At 35.0% G+C, this 22,215-nt stretch overlaps 1 protein-coding gene across 1 annotated transcript in view; it reads right to left on the reverse strand.

Annotated features, from left to right (window-relative positions):
• The window catches only part of LOC110018518 (ABC transporter D family member 1), a 39,381-nt gene that overhangs the window by 13,634 nt on the left and 3,532 nt on the right, over positions 1 to 22,215 (reverse strand). Inside the window, exons 8-15 of the mRNA XM_020715854.1 lie at positions 21,972 to 22,062; positions 21,686 to 21,810; positions 20,804 to 20,953; positions 20,630 to 20,702; positions 20,179 to 20,359; positions 19,921 to 20,079; positions 13,514 to 13,675; positions 13,204 to 13,431 (exon numbers count right to left, since the gene is read on the reverse strand). Coding sequence (XP_020571513.1) covers positions 13,204 to 13,431; positions 13,514 to 13,675; positions 19,921 to 20,079; positions 20,179 to 20,359; positions 20,630 to 20,702; positions 20,804 to 20,953; positions 21,686 to 21,810; positions 21,972 to 22,062 — 1,169 coding nt within the window. The remainder of the gene's footprint in view (positions 1 to 13,203; positions 13,432 to 13,513; positions 13,676 to 19,920; positions 20,080 to 20,178; positions 20,360 to 20,629; positions 20,703 to 20,803; positions 20,954 to 21,685; positions 21,811 to 21,971; positions 22,063 to 22,215) is intronic.

Below are 22,215 nucleotides of genomic sequence, written 5' to 3' on the forward strand. Positions count from 1 at the left end.
AGAGCTATAGAAGAACGATTATAATATTCACGTTGAACTATAGGCTATGAAACAAAAGTAAACTATAGGGAGAAGCAAATAGATAGGGAAATAGTTTTTGAAGGGTTCAAATTAGGATTCAAGGAATTAAAATCAATTTAACCAAGCTTTTTTATGCACTTAGGAGAGGGTAAAGTAGAAAATTACTTATATTTGCCACTAGCCATAATCACAATTTCAAGTATTGGTTTCCTTATACACTACATATATCATTGCAAGGAAGGGTAGTTTTTATATCTTGATTTTTACCATTTTAAATATATTTAGTAGGGTTTCTATAGAAGTAATTCTTAAATTGTATGTAGTAAGTCTGTAGAATCAGTTAGCAACACTTAAAAACAACTTTACTTTTAGGCTAAGACTTATTTTAGTAAGCTGGAACTTCTCTTAAGACCTTAACTGTTTCACTTTTCTGTATGATCGATATTCTGGACTCATAAATCTGATATTACTGATACGACACGTATACTTGCGTGAAATCCCAGTGTGCAAGTGCACCTGAATCGGGAAGGGTATCAAAATTTTGGTGTTGTTGCCAGAAAAGCTATAGTATAGTTAATTTAAGAAAATTTTAGTTGAATCAATTAGACTTAAGATTTAGAAAATCATATTGTAGTTTAATTATATAAGTGTTTGTTTATTTGAAATAAAAAGAAATAAAAAACTATTATTTTTGTGTTTATTTAGTGTTTTAGTGATAAACTTACTAATTGAGTCTTTAGTTAGTGACATCCGATTCAAAACTAGACATGACTATTAAGAAAATTAGAAAATAGAAAAGACTTCATGAATTTGTAGAAGAAATGACAAATATTCAACAAAACAATGTAGATAACCAAATATCAATTAATGAATATCAAAACGCGTATAGACCATTAAAGGATTATGTTAATCCTACGGCAGATGAAGTTCACTTAAGTATTCAAACTCCTGTCGTAGAAGCTAACACTTTTGAACTAAAGCCTGTTATTATCCAAATGGTGTAGACAAATCAATTTGGGGGAACCCTATCTAAGGATCTAAATTTACACTTAGCAAATTTTTTAGAAATTTAAGCTACATTTCGTTATAATGGCGTGTCAAATGACGTTGTTGGACTTAGACTTTTTCCTTTTTCCTTGAGGGATAAGACTAAAATGTGGTTAAATTAGGACTTGGGGTGACTTAGCCCAAAAATTCCTAGTTAAGTACTTCCCACTTTCAAAAATTGTTAAACTTAAAAATGATATAACTTCATTTTGTCAGTTAGAAGATGAGCCAACATACAAAGCATGAGAACGATATAAGGAGCTTCTTATGAAGTGCCCACATCATGCTCTGTCCGATTGATTAATAATTCATACTTTTTGCAATGGTTTATTAGAATCCCTTCGATCTATTATTGATGTTGTCGCTGGCGGTTCACTCATATGAAAGTCATTTAATAAAATATGGTCACAAACAATTTTTAATGGTCTTCTAAAAGGGTAAGTCCTAGAAAGATAGCTAGTGTGTATGAAATTGATGTGCTTTCAATTCTTACATCTCAGGGAGCTACAAAATCAAAGAAGCTAGATCAATTTGGAATGAACCAACCTCTGGTACCTTTAGTAATTGAAGAAAATTCATTTGGACGAAAATTTAATTCTAATACTTCATCATTTGAGACATTAAATGCAATTAACAATAAACCTAACAACCCTTATTCCAATTTCTATAACCAGGTTGGAATAATCAACCTAATTTTAACTGGAATAACAGTTATGGTAGGGGAAACTAACAATGGAAAAATAATCCAGCAAATCTTTTAGGAAATTGGAATAATTAAGGTATTACAATTTATTAACCTTCTTATTAACCAAGATTTAACTCTAATCCACAATTTAAGGAGTAGAAGTTGTCTTTAAAGGAGGTTGTATTGCAAATAAGTAACCAACTGCAAAGTCAAGGCACGGTAATAAAGAATACAGAGAACCAATTGAGGACAAATTGCTAACTTAGCAATCGATCCCAAGAAACTCTTTCTAGTAGAATAGTGAGCATATTAAAGTTGTCAAATCAAGAAGTGGAAGTATTGGAGGATGTAGTTCAGAAAGATACTGAGGTTGAAAAGGAGAATATAGAAACTAAAAAATCTAAGCAAATTGTTTCCAAGGAATTAGAAAAATCAGTTTCTACAACTAAGATTAACATATAAAAATCACCATCTCCATTTCCTTTAAGGCTTTGACAGCAGAAGTTGGATCAACAATTTACAAAAGTTTTAGAAGTATTTAAGAAGTTAACTATTAATATTCTTTTTGCTGAAGCTCTGGAGCAAATGTCCAGTTATGTAGAGTTCGTGAAGAACATTCTTAACAAGAAGATGAAGTTTGGAGATCATGAAACAGTTGCACTCAGTGAGCAGTGCAGCGCTATAATTTAGAAAAAGCTTCCACATAAACTTAAGAATCCTGAGAGTTTTATTATTCCCCGGGCAATAGGAGAATGATTTTTGGAAACGTTTCATGTGATCTTGGAGCAAGTATAAACCTTATGTGATTAGCTATTTCCAAAATGTCAACATTATGAGAAGTGTCTCCTATTACTATAATTCTTCAATTAGTTGATCGGTCAATCACTTATCCAAAAGGGGTTATAGAAGATGTTTTAATTAAAGTAGATAAATTTATCTTCCCAGTTGATTTCATTATGTTAGATATGGAAGAAGATAAATAAATTTCAATCATTTTATATAAATCTTTCCCAGCCACTGTAAGAGCTATGATAGATGTGCAAAAAGATGAATTAACAATGAGAGTAAATGATTAGAAAGTTACATTTAATGTCTTAAAATCTATGAAATATCTTTCTAAAGGAAATGAAGACGCGTGTTTTCGGATGGACTTAATTAATTATGTGTAGTAGCTATTTTCGAGAAAATTACGAAGTTAAATCAGTAGAGCTGAAGTTAGATAATGAGAAAGACACAGACTTGCAGGATGAGTAGACCTATTGATTATTGAAGATTCAAAATTTGTTCAGGAGAAATTTGAGGTTCTAGATACGATAGAAAATAGTAAAACTTTTATTCCTTCTGTTGAGGAACTCTCTCAACTTGAGATGAAGGTGTTTCCTACACACTTAAAATAATATGCTTACTTAGGAAAGTCATCTACATTATCGACTATAATATTCTCAGATTTGACTCATCTGTAAAAGAAAAAATTAAGAAAATTCGGAGGAATTATAAGAAAACTTTTGGATTGTCTTTGGGAAGTCATTTACATTATCGGTTATGATATTCTCAGATTTGACTCATTTCTAAAATAAAAAATTAATGAAAATTCGGAAGAATTATAAGAAAGCTTTTGGATTGACCTTAGTGCATATTAAAGAAATTAGTCCCTCTATTTGTATGCATAAAATCCTGATGAAAGATAATCATAAACCCCGAGCAGATCCTTAAAGGAAACTAAATTCAATTATGAATGATGTTATCAAAAAAGAAATGTTGAAGTCGCTAGATGCAGGTATTATCAAACAGTGCTTGAGTTAGTCATAATCACTGTGTTTCTAAGAAAAGGGGAGTGACAGCATTTGTAAATGAACAGAATAAACTAATTCCTAGTAGACATGTTTACCATAGGAAATTGAATTCAGCCGCTAGGAAAGATCATTTTCTTTTACCATTTATGGATCAGATGTTGGATAAGTTAGCTGGTCAACGATATTTTTACTTTCTAGATGGATATTTTGGATGTCATCAAATATTATACTTCCTGAGAATCAAGAAAAGTCGACTTTCACACAAGTCCTTATGAAACTTCTACTTTTAGAAGAATGTCATTTGGGTTATGTAACGCTCCTGCTACTTTTCAAAGGTGCATGAAGTCTACATAATGTTTATTTTTTGCGAATTGATTGAGAAATTGATGGAAGTTTTCTTAAATTTCTCAGTGTTTGGAACTTCACTTGATTTATGTTTAAATCATTTAGCAAATGTGCTGAAACGCTGTAAAGAGACTAACCTTGCTCTCAATTGGGAGAATTGTCAATTCATGATCACAGGAGGTAATGTTTTGGGACATTAAATATCTGAAAAAGGCGTGGAAGTATACAGCAAAGATTCAAGTAATTAAAAAACTACCTTGGGGAGTTAGAAGTTTTTTTGAACATGTTATATTTTACAAGCGATATATAAAGAATTTCTTCAAAATCACAAAGCCTATACCATCTTTTAGAAAATAATGTCTTATTTAATTTTGATCAAAATTGTCTAAATACATTAAATATATTGAAAGAAAAACTTAGTCACAGCTCTTATTGTAGTCTCATTTGATTGAGAGACCATTTGAGCTGATGTGTAATGCTAGTGACTATGTTATTGAGGCAGTTTTAAGACAAAAACACGATAAACTTTTTAAAATTATATACTATGTCAGTAAAATCCTTAATGAAACTCAAAAAGGCAGTTTTAAGACAAAGACACGATAAACTTTTTAAAATTATATATTATGTCAGTAAAATCCTTAATGAAACTCAAATCAATTATCCAACTGAGAAGGAATTATTGACTATAATATATGTTTTTAATAAATTCAAATCTTATTTAATTGGAACCAAATTTATTGTTCATTCTGATCATTCTGCTATTCGATATCTTATGTCAAATAAGGATGCTAAACCGCGTTGATTAGATTAATCATTTTAATGCAAAAATTTGATATCAAAGTGGTAGATAAAAAAGAATATGATACTCAAATTGCGGACTATTTATCAAGACTAAATGTGGGAGATTCATTTACTGATGAAGATAAAATTAATGAGAATTTCTTTGATGAGTAATTATATACTATTATTGAGTGGTGTATTTTGTGTTATGCTGACAGTGAATTTCATTGTTTGTGATAATATGCCCTATGAATTAACATACTACCAACGAAAAAAGTTCATTCATGACACTAGATCTTATATTTGGGACGATCCATATTTGTATAAAAAGTATAAAAATCAAATAATTAGAATATATGTAATCTTAGAAGAAACCCAAGAAATTATTAAGAAATTTTATCATTCAGAATTTGAGAGAAATGTTGGTGTTGATAAAACTGCACTTAAAATTTTATAATTTGAATTTTATTGGCCTACTATATTTAGAGAAGTGAATATATATATATAAAAACATGTGGCAGATGCCGAAGAGTAGACAATATTTCTAAACATGATAAAATGCCCATAAATTTTACTTTAGAGATTGAAATTTTTTATGTATGGGTTTAGATTTATGAGACCATTTGTACTATCTTTTGGAAATTTATACATTCTGATGGTTGTGGACTATGTTTCAAAACGGATTGAGGCAGTAGTTCTTCCAAACTATGACACTAAAAGTGTAGCTAAATTTTTAAAGAATGTTATCTTTAGTAGATTTGGTATGCCTAGACTGATTATTAGTGATGGTGGAAATCACTTTAGAGATCGAAAAATTGAGATATTAGCTACTAAATATGGAATTAAGTATAAGATATCCACAGATTATCATCCTCAAACCAGTGATTTAGCATATGTATCTAATAGGGAAATCAAAAAAATTTTAGAAAAAACTGTTAATCCTATCTTTAAGATTAAAATACGCATTATAGGCTTATAGAAATGCTTACAAAACTCTTGTAGGAATCTCTCCATATAGGCTCATTTTTTAAAAAACTTATCACTTAACAGTGGAATTAGAGCATAAAGTTTAATGGATTGTTAAAAAATTTAATTAAAATATGAAAAAAGCTTGTGAAAAGAGATTATTAAGTTAAATGAACTTGAGCAGATTAGACAAAAATTCTATGAAAATGGGAAAATTTATAAACAAAAGATAAAAATTGGCTTAATCAAAAGATTCTTAGGAAAGATTTTGAACTTGAACATGAGGTTTTACTGTATAATATGCTATTGAAATTATTTCCTAGAAAACTTAAGTCCAGATTGTCGTGGTCATTTACTGTAATTAAAGTTTATCCTTTTGGTGCAATCGATATTAAGGATCGTAAAAGTGGTAAGGTGTTTAAAGTTAGCTGACAAAGCCTTAAACCCTACATAGTGGAGAAAGACCGATAATTAATGAGGTTTTAATGCTGGGTCAACTTGAGTAAGCATCTGAATTCGTCGGGCTGATAACTTTAAACCAAACGCTTCTTGGGAGGTAATCCAAGTTTGATTTTGTTGTTAGTGTGATGTGTTATTGCTTGTTGTGGTTTGTTTTGTTTGTATTTGTATGTTGAAGTTGATTGTGATTGGATTGATTTGATCTCAGTGTGATTTGCGATATGTGATTCTTTCGTCTTCTCGTTGTGACTGGACTTGAATTTATTCTCTATAAGTAGTAGGATCAACCATACCCTCTACATTCTTGATCGAACTTAAGATTAACTGGAGACATGTTGAGTCTGGAAATAGGACAGGTACATCTCAATTCTTAATTGCCTATTTTTGACCCGATTCTTCCATTTTAGTGGTTCAATAAACCAGCTGTTATAGGAACTTGTGGAGGACCCCTTTCATTCGAACTGTCAATGATGTATGCTTTTTGAGCAAGATACACCTGAAGTTGTCAGCATATAAGCCAATAGATCAGAGACATCTTGTCTAAAGGTTCGAACTTACCAAAATTATTTATAAGCATCAGGCAGTCAAATGAAAGAAGAATCCGTTGGAAATACGAAAATAGATAAGTGAGATGTGATGAAAAGATGCAGGAATTAACTTCATCTATCCTTTGTATTTGTGTGTTTATTTGTGTAGAGAAAGACTTTGGGAGGATCAAAACATTCAATTTAAATGACCGCGACCAAATTTGGGTTGTGCACATAGACCCCAGTGCCCCTAATACCAAAGTGAGAAGTGTACTAGCGCATAAGTGCTAATAAACCGACGCACAGGCGCTGCACCCAAGCGCCTTAGCGCCACCATCACGACGTCTAGGCCCCACTCATTCATGTTTGACATAAATCCACCGAACTGCCCCGATTTAGGTCATTTTTGCACGAGCTCCTCCTCGACTCTTCTCTGGGGAATTGAGGGAGATACCTAGGGCTTCCATTTACTTTGCACTTGTGCTCATTCTATTAGCTTTGGAGAGTGGAAATCCACCTTAGATAAATTTCTATCTCTCGATTCTGCATTTAAGTTCTTCGTCCAAGAAACTTTCGAGTTTTTTGGGAAAACCGTAATGAAGAAGCGAATTACTTGAGGTGAGTCAATTAAATTCTTAATTAGCATATTGAATCATTTACATCATACATTTGAACTCATCTCATCTTAAATTGCATATCTCACCCTTTCTTATAGCATCAAAAACCAAAGTAAGCAAAGGCAAAAGTTCTTTTGATCGGAAGGAATTCATTAGATTGTATCACATCATTGGGATGGTCTTGTGTTATACTGTTGTTGTAGTTGTAATTTCTATAATAAGGGAGTTCTATGTTAACCTCCCTGACGCCTCTCCTGATTCAGTCTTTGTGAGGGAGAAGCGAGTGGCTATCTCCCCTTCGCGTATTAATGCAACATTTTCGTTGAGAGATGTCCCAGAGAGTTTCTACTCCAGTTTTTCCCCCACCGACTCTAAGCTTGATGAGATTATCAGGTTTTTATCCAATGGGAAAGGAATGTGGAAGGTAAGAAATGACCATAAGGTAAATTTTTATTCATCCAAACTCCATGCATCTTCCAAAACATGGCATCACTTCATCTCAGTTAAGCTCCTTCCTTCTACTAATCTGAGTGAGGTGACGTGTGAGAGAGTTGTTCTCAACTACTGTATTGAGATTATGAAAACAATAGACAGTTGTTCTCTTATTTATCATTCTATTACGAAGGTTGCAAAGAGATTATCAACTTTAGGGTTAGAACACCCCTCTACTATTTTTGCCCTTTGTCAGCAGTCTGATGTTGGTTTTGAGGGATGGGAGGAGCTACTTCATCCATTAAAGCCCATTAGCAAGACTAATGTGAGTTAATATGATAAACATGTTTTTGAGCATGGAGTGAGTTCTTCTCAGGCTCCTTCTCGACCATCTACTTCATATGCTCAATCTCGACCTTCCATGAGCATGGCTTCAATGTATGAGCATTTGGAGAACATAGAAGATGATATAGCCATTACTCAGACCCAAGTTTATGATAATGCAGATTATTTGGCGCAATTGGATTGGTAGAATAAACGCTAAAGCGATCATGAAGTTTGCTTCCTTGTTGCTCAAATAGAAACGCATAGACAGAATCAGTGAATTAGGGGTGACAAAACAGTGGAGTTTCCTGCTTGTCCTCGTTACCCGTTATATGAGCAGTAGGGCAATGGAGAAGGATTCAAAAGAGGAAGTTGATGATGGTGATGATGCTAAAGATGACGATGAGGATGAGTATTAGACTTCTATTTTGATGTGATGTGCTGATGTCTTTATTTTTTCTGCTGCAGTATTGTTTACTAATGTACTGGACATATTATTCTGTGTTGATGTGGTATAGTTGTATTTCTAAACTAGTTTATTATTGCTGTGGACTCTTGTTAAACTTATCTGTTGTAATAATTTTATTCTTTCTGGTGTGTTTTCATATTAATCCTATTTAGCAACAATTTACTTTCTATTTGTCCTCAGTTACCCGCATTTCATATTCTTAGGCTTTCAAAAGAAATTTGAGTTTTGTGGAGTTAAATTTAAATTATTGCAATTCTGCATAAAGAAAAATATTATTTTTATTTTACATTCTATGTAAATCAGTCTAGACAAGTTTGTAGTAAACTTATAGTTTAACGTGTAGAAAAACGATTTCATTATTTTCTTTTACAAAGAGTTACTTATTTGTTAACCCAGGTATCTTAGACATACACTTCATAAGAATTATGTCTCTATTCAAAATATAAATTTCAAGTATTACACATTTATTTTGAAAAATTTAAAAGAAAATGTGAAAGAGTGTGATAGGTTTCATTTTAGAGGTTAACAGTGGAATTCAAAACTATTAAATGTCTATCCAGATATAGCAATGCTTCAAAGCAAGGCTAAGGATTGAAATAAATAGCCTAAAGCAAGAAAAAAGGAGATTTAAAAGAAAGTATTAAGGAGAGGAGTAGCCTAATCAAAAATTAATTTTCCTGGATTTCTTTTAAAGTTGAAACATTATTACATTCCTAAGCTTATATAAATTCAAACTGAATTTGCAAGTCTTTTTAAAATGAGTTCTTAACTTCTATTTTTATACAATCTAAAATACTTTAGTTAGCAAGCATTTACTCCTTTGTAAATTGAATAGAAAATCAGGTTTTCCTAGTTAGATGAAGGGTTTACTCATACACTAGGGATAGAGTTATTTGCTAGAGTTAATCTAAAATTGTACTTTATGTATTTCCTGAAACAAAATTGTAGATAATTTTAATGAAACTCATTCTCTCAAATTAATAAAATTAATTTTAAAAATACTAGTGCTATTTGAGGACAAGTAACGTTTAAGTTTGAGAAATTTTAATATACAAAAGCACTTAAAATCCGCAACTTCTTGCAATTTTTTATGAATGAAATTGCATATTAAAAGAAGATATTTTAGTATTTTTCTTACAGATACAACGAGCAGTAGAAGTCAAATGAAGTGGAGAAGAAACAGAGCGAATTGGAGGTGACATGAAGCTAAGGGAGCACCAAGTGACTGGCGCCTAGGCGCCAAGACGCTACACACAAGCCCCTAGGCGCCAGTCTCTACCTGAGCAGACAAAAAGCTTGACGCCTAGGCCCCAACAATTGCTGGGCAATTTTTCAGCAGTTCTCCTCATGACGTGGAGAGTTATTTGGAGGTTATGAGCAGTTCTAAAAAGACATGGAGAGAAGTATTTCGAGAGGAGAAGAAGAGGAACATTACTGGATCGTTGTAGGAGAGAATTAGGGCTTTTATTTAGAATTTGGTGAGAATTGAGAGATTTATTGCAAGTAGATTACATCAGCACTGTAGCAAGGGTTTGGGAAAGCCTAAGAGAGCATTCTCAGAGCATTGTAAAGAGGAAAAAGTAAAGTATTGTGTTTTTCTTGTATTATACTTCTATAAAACACAATTACCTAGTGGATTTGCGTTATGTTAATGATGTTTTGCAGTGTGTTTTTTATGCTTGGTGAGGAGTCTTTTCACCTTTCTCGTGCAATGATTATGTTAGTCATATAGGAATGGTAGAATGCTTTTGAAATTGATTTTTCATATTTAATATTATAAGTATTCTTCTACGCTTCATTTACTTTTCATTTTGGTCAAATGATTAGTTAACACATGTTGTGATCCATAATGACTCGGAAGAAAGAAAGATTAGAATATTCACGTTGCATTAAAGATTATGAAACAAAAGTAAACTACAGAGAGATACACATAGATGGGGAAGTAGTCTTTTGATGAGTTCAAATTGGGGTTTAAGGAATTCAAATCAGTTTAATCAAAGCTTCTTTATGCACTTGGGCGAGAATAAAGTAGAAATTTTTTCCTATTTATAACTAGTCATAATCACAATTTCAAGTATTGGTCTTCCTATACACTACATATATTATACACTACATATATCATTGCAAATGAGGGTGGTTTTTAATTTTCACTACTTTAAATATATTTAGTAGAATTTCTATAGGAGTAATTCTTAAATTGTAGGTAGTAATTCCGTAGAATTAATTAGCAACACTTAAAATCAACTTTACTTCTAGGTTAATACTCATTTTAGTAAGCTAGAACTTCTTTTAAAACTTTAACTGTCTCGCTTCCCTGTGGAATTGATATTCCGTACTCATAAATCCGTTATTACTGATACGACACGTATACTTGCATGAAACTCCAATGTGCAAGTGCACCTGAACCAGGAAGAGTATCAAATACCTACCCCCGCACTATCGAGGGATATGTTCTTGAAGCTCCACTATATTTAGCAGAAGAAGATATCAGTGAAAGAGTATACGACAAAACTTCTACAGTTTAAATTAAACTGTGAGCTGAAGGAACCAGAGGAGCACACCATAGTCAAGATCATGTTTGATGCAATATAGTGCCCAAAAGATGTCTATCACCTTTTGTGGGGGAAACCGTGACAGTATGATTGTAGGACTGACATGATGGGTTTAGGAACACAAATTCGCGAATGATGGAAAGCATGTTGTCCTCTTACCTTATACGAAGTTTGAGGTTACAGGTGCTCATGCCAATAGAGAAATGCTGGGAGGATCTATTTTAGTGTTGACAGAGGATATCGAGACAGAAGAGTCAGCTTTAGACACAGGGCAGCAAGTACAGAGAGGGTTTCAGGACATCTTGTTAGATAGCTTATCGCCATGGCCTCCACCATTCAAGAAAGCTCAGGCTACCCTCACTTCAGATTAGGTTGACCTAATCTTGAGTTACTTTTGGAGGATTCAAGAGTATATATGTGACATGCAGACCCGGTTCAGTTTAGTAGTGAGCTCCCAAAAGATTGGGTTGATGTGGATCGCTACACGTAAGTAAGAAAAACTCAAGTATTTTGGGAGACGGTACGATCGACAGTGGCAATCAAGTACTTTTAGGACCGCAGTCAAAGATCCTTCAACCTTGGGAGGCTACAGCAGCTCCGTCACCGTCAACGTGCAGACAAAAGCTTCGATGAATGAGGTTGAAGTTCCCCCAACTCTGAAAGACCGACGTAGGTGTCACGGAAGAAGTGAAATCCCATTTGGACCAAACACGTCCAGATATGGGAGAGTCGATTGGCTCTTCCACAAGGATTTGGAGCCTCCTTTCTAGAGCAAGGCCCAATCCTAATTATCTAGGACTTAAATATTTGCTTCCTTTGTTTTAGGTTTTCAATTTTATCATTTGCCTGTTTAGGATAGTCGTCAACGTTCCTGTTTCTCCCTTCTAGGGATGTATCCAAATGTGTGTGGTGCTCCGACTGTAGCTCATCTAAGGTGGTGACCTTCTTCAAATGGTCGAGTATTTATTGGGACCTTCCCTTCCCGACACCCCTCGCTTCGCCACAATGCCTCTTTCCTTGCTACAACCACCCGGAACAGCCCTCATTGCTATTATTTTCTGTTGTTCCCCTTTTTCTAGCCACCTCCCTTCCACAATCCCTACTGTCCTCCTTCTAAATCAGTCGTCAGCCCGCACGCTTGTTGTTTCTAGCAGCCCGCAGCCTATCTTTGTCCTTATTCTTTACTGCAGTTTTCCCTTCCTCGGTCACTGTCTCGGCCTCCTGCTTTGCTGACCTCGCTGCCCCACCCTCCAACTTCGCTGCTACAGCTCGCAACGCCTTCCCTTTGCTATTTTGTTGTTATTCCAATCTCCCACAAGCTCCACCGCAATCCACCTTCCAAAAACCTTACCTGCTAAATCCGCAGCCCTCCAACACCCCTACCCTACCATTCCAGCCCACCTAACCGACCACCACCATTAGGATACACTTTAGCTGTGTTCGTTTGTATATGTTGTTGTGTTTTCTTTTCAGTGTGTTAGTTGTAAACGTCTATTGATTTTTCCAGTAAAAATAAATATTCTCTTGCTATTGCTTGGTTAACTCAGGAATCATCCAAGGCATTCTAAAATTCACCCTTACCAGCAAAATTATATTTTTTTCTTGTGAACTTTGAATTGAATGTTTTTTTTAACTTTGCATTGAACACTTAATACAATATCAACCATCCCAATAGTTGTTCGGTTCTCAGGCTACACTTTTTCTTGCCCAAGCAAAGAACCCGCTAGGGCTGCTGAATTGAGTTTAAGGTTAAATCTAAATCAAAGACATTATGCCAGGAGCATAACGGATTAGAGCATCAAAATGGAAAGTCCTTTGTTTTTCCATTGACAGTAAATACTACAGTCATAACATTCACTCCGATGAAGCTTTCTGTACGTGATCCGCTTGATACAACAACGGCTCTTTTCCAAATAGTAATAATCAGTACTGATATCAAAGCCTTAATTTATGATAGACCGTAACAAAATAAATTAGAACAAGTCTCTCGCCTGGAGGATTCTGCAGAGTTAGTATGGTCACACATGTTAACATAAAAAAATTAAAATAAATTAAAAAATTAAAAAAACAAAAAAAAAACAGCAGATGAAGCCTATCTGCAAGTTACAAGCATTTAACCAATTTCAATGATCCAATTAGAACATTAAAATTGAACTATAAAGATATTCCTGACATTAATGACATACCTGTTCTCCGCATCCCTTCCTCCACATCCGCACGAGAAAGCGGGTAGATGATTTGATCCCTTAAAGTTCCCAGACAAGTATAAGGCCTCTGAGGAACACAAAACAGGCCACATTTTGGTTGCACCCCTTTAATGACATTCTGGGATGGTTTCACAAGCCTTCCACTGACAACCGGCCACAAACCCCTAAGTATTCTAAAGATGGAACTTTTACCACTTCCATTAGGACCTTAAAATATAATAAAGGCAAAAGATAACAATGTCAAACAAGTTTTCACCTAAAGAAATAAGAATGAGTTTAGATCATTTACCAGTAACAAGAAGGCTTTCCCCTTGCACAACATCACAAGTTAACTTCGCGGCCAACAGCTTCTGCGCTGGCGTAATGACATCAACGTTGGAGAAGGAAATAATATCTTGTTTGGGAATAACATTCACTTCAGAGGATACTGAAGCAGCAGGAAGAGATATATCTGTAGAACAGTGTGAAATTCCATAAATACCTTAAGAACACTCAAGCCCAACCAAAGAGAACAAACGCAAGCTTAAAGAAACAAAAACTCAAATAAAACCACTTGACCTAGCCGATGTAAAAAGACAAAAGCTCCATGAATTTTCATTTGCCTGACACTTTCGTCGAAAGGTGCAGAATGTTTCGGACATTTTGAAAAATATTATAATGCTATCTTACTCATGTATACATCACAATATAACCAAGAAAACAACATTGAGAAATATATATCAATATAGATTGATTTAGATTTTATTATTTATATTCCTGACATGGTGCAAAATTCAACAAGAAAACAACATTTTACTTGGTCTAGTATAGTAAAGGGAAATGATATCATAACAGAATTAAATAACATATAAAATGGAAATGCCTAATGCCACATACATATATCAATAATCAGACTGAAGAAATGCAGCCAAGCATGATTCTAACGCCAATAAAAAAACAAAAAAATGGAAACAGTCTAATTTAAAATGGGTTTGAGATTCACATTTTTTCCCATTAATGAGCATGTACTTTAGTTCATGTAAATATAAATAATTCGTTGATATTGCAAATGTCAACTACATTGAGGATAAGTGACAAAAAAAAAACAAGTATTTTAAATATTTCTAAAAAAGAAAAATATAAAAAAGATTTTTTATACAGGAAAGGGTAAAATTCCCACCAAACCTGAGGCAGTCATGTTCAAGGCAATGCATATAGCGATGAAGAACATAAGATTTTGACACCATAAAGCAAAGACAAAAATCACATGCTTCAATACTAGAAGGCCAATTTAAACGCATAAAACTTCAAGCCACCACTTCAAAGCGTTTTAGACGCTTTAAATAAAATGTTTTTGAACAAAACCAAATGCAACTTCAAAAATGTATAAATGCATATTGCAAGATAGGACTGAATAATATGGCACTACTTGCACCATGCAATTGCTGCTAATGGGATTCAAACTACATTAGAAAACAATAAAAATTGATTTTAATGCACCGAGTACATTGAAGATTTTGATTGCTGAGCATCATTAAGAGCCACAGAAAGTCGTAGCGTAGTTTTACAGAGGTCAGTTTGCTAAATAACAGCTTTGAGATTCATAAAATGATGCACGAAAAAATAACTTTTATTAATACTTACAAAAGTGTATTTGAATTTCATATATTTTAAAGCTGCCTTAGAATGGAGAGACCGTCAAAACACCATACAGAAATCGTTTGTCTGCATAGCCCAAGTGATGTTGGAGTACTTCACTCCAGACACGAGCCGCACAGCACCCGTGATCGCGGATACGGAGACGGCCCGAATCAATCCTAGTTTTCTTTTGCTTTCTTTCTTATTACCATTCATTCTTTTTTAATCATTTTATGAATGTATTGTATTAAGATTTGGAATTCAATTTCTCATGTATTTCGTATATGGATAGTCGTCTGCGCCTCTTATTCCTTTTGAGGGTTATATCAAAGAGTTCTAGGTGATGCTTCGGCTTCATCTCGGTCTCCAAGTAATGTTTATCCTTCCCCAACCCCTCCACATTCATCCCGCTTCATCGCCACGCATTCCTCCTCACTGTAGCCTACCTCGACAGCAGTCATTTTGCTATGTTCCTGCAGTTTCCTTGCTATCCAACTCTTTTCCTAGCTGACCCCAGCCAAGACAGCCTTCCTTTGGATATCTGGCAATCCATCGCATCCCCCATCATCCCCCATCACAATTACAGCCTTCCATCTTCTCCCTCACTGCTATTCTAGCCCTCCCTCTTTGCTGACATTATCCTGGATGGTCATGCCACGTTGGCATATGTCGCATACTTGTCTGAAACCCGAAAGTCATTGCCTTGTTGTTTTCAACTCGCCAACAACCTTGTCCACCATCCTGCCACCCTTTCAAACCCTCACCAATCACCACCACCAACCCGAGATTTCACCTTAGTTTGAGTGTTTGTGTCTTGTCAGTTGATATTTCAAATATTGTTGTATTTTCCTTTTCAGATGTGTTGGTTATAACCGCTTATTTGATTTCGATAATAATATATTTTTTTTCCTATTATGGTTTGGATTAACTCCGGTATCATTTGGTATCGGAGTTAGTTTTTTCCTCACACTACATCATTCATCTACACCCTACTTTATCTACCTACACACTACTTTATCTACCTACACACTACTTTATCTACCTACACACTACTTTATCTACCTACACACTACTTTATCTACCTACACCCTACTTTATCTACCTACACCCAAACCCTAACCACGCACCGAAGAGACAATTGTCGGAAACCTGGACTAGAGGAAAAGCTACAATGTCGTTTATGAGTATTAAACAAAGAGATGCCCATGAACCTTTTATGGAAGATGTTCAACAAAAAATCCTCCAATAGCATCAGAAGTTTGTCATTTTCGAGATGAGGCAATCAGAAAGAGTCACCTGTAGCTATAATATTGACTTGCTAGATCAAAGGAATTGAGTGAATCTCTTCCACCCTACAGATGTCTCTACCCCAAATATTTGACCTGAAACATCGGAGAAGCCAAAATTTTGAAGTAAATATGGATTTGCCACATTTTGACGACCACTTAGATCTTGAAGAGTTCATCATGTGGCTTCAGAGAGTGGAACTTTTCTTAGAGTATTAGGCTATCCCACTGGACAGAATGGTGAAGCTAGTTATGAATAAGTTAAATAAAAATCTTTTGTTTTGATGGAAAAATTTAAAGTACCGATGCCAACGTGAGGGAAAAAACAAGATCGCTTTCTAGTTCAAGATGAAATAGAAGATACTACCTACCAGCTCGCTACAAATAGGATCTTCAAACTCCAGCTTCAAAAGTGGAGAGACCACAACACCAGGCGACCATCACATTTTTCAAGCAAGGTTCAATTCAAGATCTTATAGCTACAGTACACCGGAGAAACATCCAAGCCTACCCCGCCAAAGAAGAAACTGATTCAGAGTAGAGAGCATATGAAGCAAACAGTATTCATAAATCTGTCCCAGCAAAAAAGGTGGATCAAGTGCCATAGATTTAGGCATATTGAATCATATTGCATAACAAGGAAAATAATCTATTTAACTGACCCGAGCATTGTTGAAGAAATATGCAACGACAAGGTGGACACAGAAGGTGAGGATAAAAAGGAGTACCAACTTCCAACTAATGAGAGAAAGATGCACATAGTTCGAGATGAGCCCATGAGAGAGACTCCAACCAAATTAATAATAGTAGTCGAAGGCGGTCATGATTTCAAGGAACCAATACCATAGGCATGGCAACCCCATAAAAGAAATTCAGATTTTTCAGAAAGATATATATACAGACTTCTTCCTAAGTTGCCCCTTCTTAGAGAGGTCCAACATATTAGAGATGATGCTCTATTGTCATATTTGGAAGATTATATGGAGTTATACAAGATGTTAGTTTCAATTCAGCAATGTACCCATCAACAGATGACCAAACAAAATGGATGAACTACAACTTCGGAAATTGTCTTAGAAACTTGGTAGGGAAGAAAATTCTTCAATGGGATCCATGACCTACCAAAGAAGAAGTCACTCCCGAGTGGTTACTAGTAAGGGTAGAGCAGCCTGCCATAGATTTCGTCCAAGAGTTGATTTTTTCTCACATTTCTTATTTATTAGATACGTCCAGTGGAGCACGAGAATGGGGAAGAGTATTTTATAGATGTAGTGACTCGAAACCTAATTTTTCAGTGCCATCTCGGATTATGTCAAAAGAGGATGGAGACTTATTCTACTAAAATGTGTTCTAAAATAATAATGCCTACGAGATTGACTTACTAGTAGATTGCAACAGCCCCGCCACTTTGAACATGTCCGACTTGATTCTACACCGCAAGGAAACAAAAGCTTCAACAAATGAGGTTAAAGCTTCCCTAACCCTAGGAGACTGAAGTGGGAGCGCTCTGCTCCGGACAGGGAACACGAGCGACACAAATTTTGCAATCGCGGATAACGAGAAGGGGCGAATCAATCTTGATTTCCCTTTTATGATTTCTTTTCTATTATCCTTCATTTCTTTTTAATCATTTCCTATATGTGTGTTGTATTAGGATTTAGAAGTCAATTTCTCGTGTGTTTTGCATTGAGTCAATTTCTCGTGTGTTTTGCATTGAGACAACCTCCATTAACCATCGACCCTAGGGTTCTAGGTGATGCTTCAAATATATCTTGGTTTCCATATGGTGTTCATCCTTACCCAACTCCTTTGCATCCCTCTCACTTCACTGTCACACATTCGTCCTAGTAGCAGCTCATCCCAACAGCAGCCCTCTTGTTATTTTCCTACAATTTCCTTGTTGTCCAACCTTTTTCCTTACTACCCCACTCAGGACCACCTACCTTTGGTTGTCTGGCAGTTCACTGCATCCCCATCACTATTCCAGTCATCCATCCTCGCTATTGTTGTTGGTCCAAGTTCTTCCAGAGAAGAATCTCTCCTGAGTGATTACTAGTGAAAGTAGTGTAGTCTGCCATCGGAGTTGATTTCTTCTCATATACTTGTTTATCATATAAGCCCAGTGGAGCACGAGAAGTGGGAGGAGAAATTTACAATTTTAGTGGCTTGAGACCTAATTCGTGAGAATATTTATTTATCAATTTTCCTAGCTCTGATTGTGCCAAAAAATGATTACTTATTCTACTGAGATGTGCTTTAAAATAACAAAAGCCTATAGGATTGACTTATTGAGAGATGAAACACCTCCGCCACCTTGAACGTGTCCAACTTGATTCCATACTAAGAGGAAACAGAAGCTTCGACGAATGGAGTCGAAGCTCCCCCTATGCCAGAAGCATAACGTGGGAGCGCTCCGCTCCGAATGTTAAACGGGAGCAGCACAACTCCTGCGATTGCAGGAGACAGGGAGAAGGACCAGATTAATCTAGATTTCTTTTTTTATGATTTTTTTCATATTATCCTTCAATCATTTTCACTCATTTCCTATATATGTGTTGTATGATGTTGAAGTCAATTTCTTGAGTGTTTTGTATCGAGATAGTTGTCAGCATCTGTTCCTCCCTTCGAGGGTTGTATCCTAGAGTTCCAGATAGTTTTTCGACTATATCTTGGTCTTCATATGGTGCTGAGCCTTCCCCAATTCCTTTGCCTCCCTCCTCCTTCACTGCAACGCATTCGCCCTAACTGCAGCCCATCCCAACAATAACCCTTTTGTTTTTTTTTTTTCATGTAGTTTCCTAGTTGTCCATCCCTTTTCCTCATTGCCCCCTCCCAGGACCGCCTTCCTTTGGTTGCATAGCAGCCCATTGCATCCGCCATCATTGTTCCAGCCATCCAACTTCATTGTTGATATTGTTCCAGCCCCACGCAACCCCTGTTGCCATTATCTCGAACAGCCATGCCACGTCAATATTTGTCATGTACTTTGTCCGAAACAAAGAAATCCACTGTCTTCTTCTTATCAGCTTGCCAACCACCTCTTCCACCACCCACCATCTTCCAAACTCTCAAAAATTACCACCACCACCCTAAGATCCACCTTTGTTTGAGTGTTTGTGCTGTGTTTGTTGCTATTTCAGATTTCAGATACCGTGTTATTTTATTTTTTTCCTTTCAAGTGTGTTGGTTGTAACCTCTTATTTTCTTGCAGTAATAATATTTATTTTTCCTAATGTAATTTGAGTTAACTCCGGTGTCACCAAGGACCACAAGTGAGTATATCCTCAAGTAATATTAAAATATGTTTTTTCTTAATAAATGAAACCAAGCCAGATAACTTATATTAATCTCTATTGCAAAATGATGCAACTTATATATGATTTTTGTGCTACATTATGTCCAAAGCTACAAGAGATTGATAAAATTCATGGATTGGAAACAAACCTAGGTTCCTCTTTATCTAAGTGTATATATTCCGACAATCTTACCAAATTAATTTGTTTATTAAAGAATAAGAACTTGAGAAGAAAAAACGCTCATAGCAATAACGAGTGCAGTTCCGTGAGATTTCTAAGACATTTAAAATACAAACAAGCTTGGCCATAGCTTGAATTTTGCAGAAAATTACAAAAAAAAAAAGGAGAGATAGAAATAGAAATACTCAACTCAGACAAGCTTTTCCCATGGTACCAACAAAAGCACCATGTGAAATTCGGTCAAAAGATTTATCAATAATTTAATATGACACCTAGATGAATTCAAGGTAACATATAATGATTGTTAATGATCTTACCACTTTGAGAGACATCAAGCAACTCCTCAAGCTCAAAAATTCGATTTATACCACCAGAAAGTTCAAGAAATTTCCTATGCAACTCAAGAATATCCCCAAATGCCAAGAAGCTCTGGGAAACTACGGAAGCAAGAAATCGCAGTGCATGAGCCAGCTCCCCTGCAAATAATCAAAACAACAATTATTAAAGCACTTTATCTGCCAATTAAAAAAAAATAAAAAAAGTTAATGTAGCCCTGTTTTTCTATATTGTCAAACCTTGTGCAGAAGTCAATGCCCGGTCTCCATTATGCTCTAAAGCATACAATAAACTCAATCCCCATGTGACATTGTGAGGAAGTTGCTTTGTAACAAAATCATCTAGTATAACATATAACCACCTTTTCCTCAGAAGGACCTTGGAGTGATCGAGTAATTCCCTAAATTTGAAATCGGCCAACTGTTGCATGCATAAACATAATTAATAAGTAAGGTTAGTGGGCTTGGAAAACTATCAGAAATTCCATAACATTACGATGCAGAAAACAACAAAATTCAGTTGTGATAAGTCATGATTTTGGTGCATATCACGGTATTGTTAATAATGAGAGACATCCCAATGTATTTACTACAGAAAAATAATATTGTTATTATAGTTAACAATATGCAAAATAATCAGTATGAGCATAATTGAGCAGGCATAAAAGGAAAGAGAAAACATGGCTCTCACAGTTTTTTCTCTAGAACCACCGCCAAAGAAGGCAATTGATTCAGCGTGTGTCCGAAGTCTAGAGTGCATGAATCTGATATAAGAATATTGATCATGTACTGTTAGCTTCAAGAACCATACTCCGACAAAATGAGTAAACACAAGTTATATAAGGAAGTAAATTGAAATAATTACCTAAAGGTTCCCTCAAGCTGTTGCTCTTTGCTACCGAGATCACCAAAATCAGGAGCAACACTTCTCAGGAAGCCCAACCCTAGAAGCATATAAACATATAATATCGCAACTCCTCTTCGACCAGTTAGAAGCTTCATCCGCCAAGTGAACCTGCAAACAAAAGGGCACCAAAACATGAATGTGAAAGCCATCATTAGAAGATGCATTACAAAGGAGCATATTAAATGAGAGCAAAAGCCCAAAATAGTCCTCCAACTATCAACAAATGATCAATTTAATCCCAGAGTTTTAAGATGCTCGACTTTAATCCCAGACTATTAAAATTTGATCCAAACTAGTCCATAAACTCAATTTCATGATTACGAGTTAACACCAACTGTTAACCTTTTAAGTATTTTAGGAAAAGAAATTTTATTTTAATGATTACTATATTTTTATAAGTGATAAAGTATTTTATTATTACCCTGTTTATTTAAGTAATAAATTTTTTCTACTTTGTGCTAATATTGATTCTATTGATAAAAGTATTTGAATTCCTTACCTTAAAGGGGGATGACTATATTTAATTATTTAATTATTTAATTCATGAAAAAAATATTTATCCTCATTCGTAAATTTAAATTATTTATTACATATGAAAATAGAGTAATAACAAAAATAAATTTTCATTTAAAACTCTTCTTCATAAAATACACACAAAGTTAACAGATGGTATTAACTTAATAACCATGAAATTCAGCCTCGGGCAATCAATTTTTAATAACCCTGGGATTAAATTAAAGCACTTTAAAACTCCGAGACTAAATAAGCCACTTGATGATAGTTTGGAGGACAATTTTGGGCTTTTGCTCTACTGAATGGCAGGTTGCATCACATACTCACCAAAGAATATCAACAGAAGGCTTTACCATACCAGTAAGCAATCCTGCAAGTTCAGCGGTCAGCTTTTCCACATCATGTGTTACTCGCTGATCTGCATCAACATTTTTATCTGACATGTGAAACACCTATAAAAAAGACATTAAAATAAGTGCCACAAAAGTTGACTGTTAAGGCAATCAGATGCAAAATTAAGAAATAATACCAAGCAAGAAGCAAATCGATCTTAATTACAAATAGAAATGCAATTAAAAGCATAAAACTCAAAGCAAAACACAAATGGAAATACCTTGTAAAAAGACATGTTTCTCAAGTAATTTTCTAGCAGATGATTGGTCAACCGAATTCTCCATCCAAGGGCAAGTTTGGCTGTCAGGTATCTGCCATTCAAATTTATGAGATAAAGTAATACTCAAAGTGTGCATAGGTTTTGTTAAAATGATTCTTTTATATACCATAAAAATTCTCTGAACAATTCATCATAATAAAATTGAACGACTGAATAGTACAAAAGTTACACAAAACTTCATAAT

This window comes from Phalaenopsis equestris, unplaced genomic scaffold (genome assembly GCF_001263595.1).
Source record: "Phalaenopsis equestris unplaced genomic scaffold, ASM126359v1 Scaffold000024, whole genome shotgun sequence".
In the NCBI taxonomy this organism is placed as follows: Eukaryota; Viridiplantae; Streptophyta; class Magnoliopsida; order Asparagales; family Orchidaceae; genus Phalaenopsis; species Phalaenopsis equestris.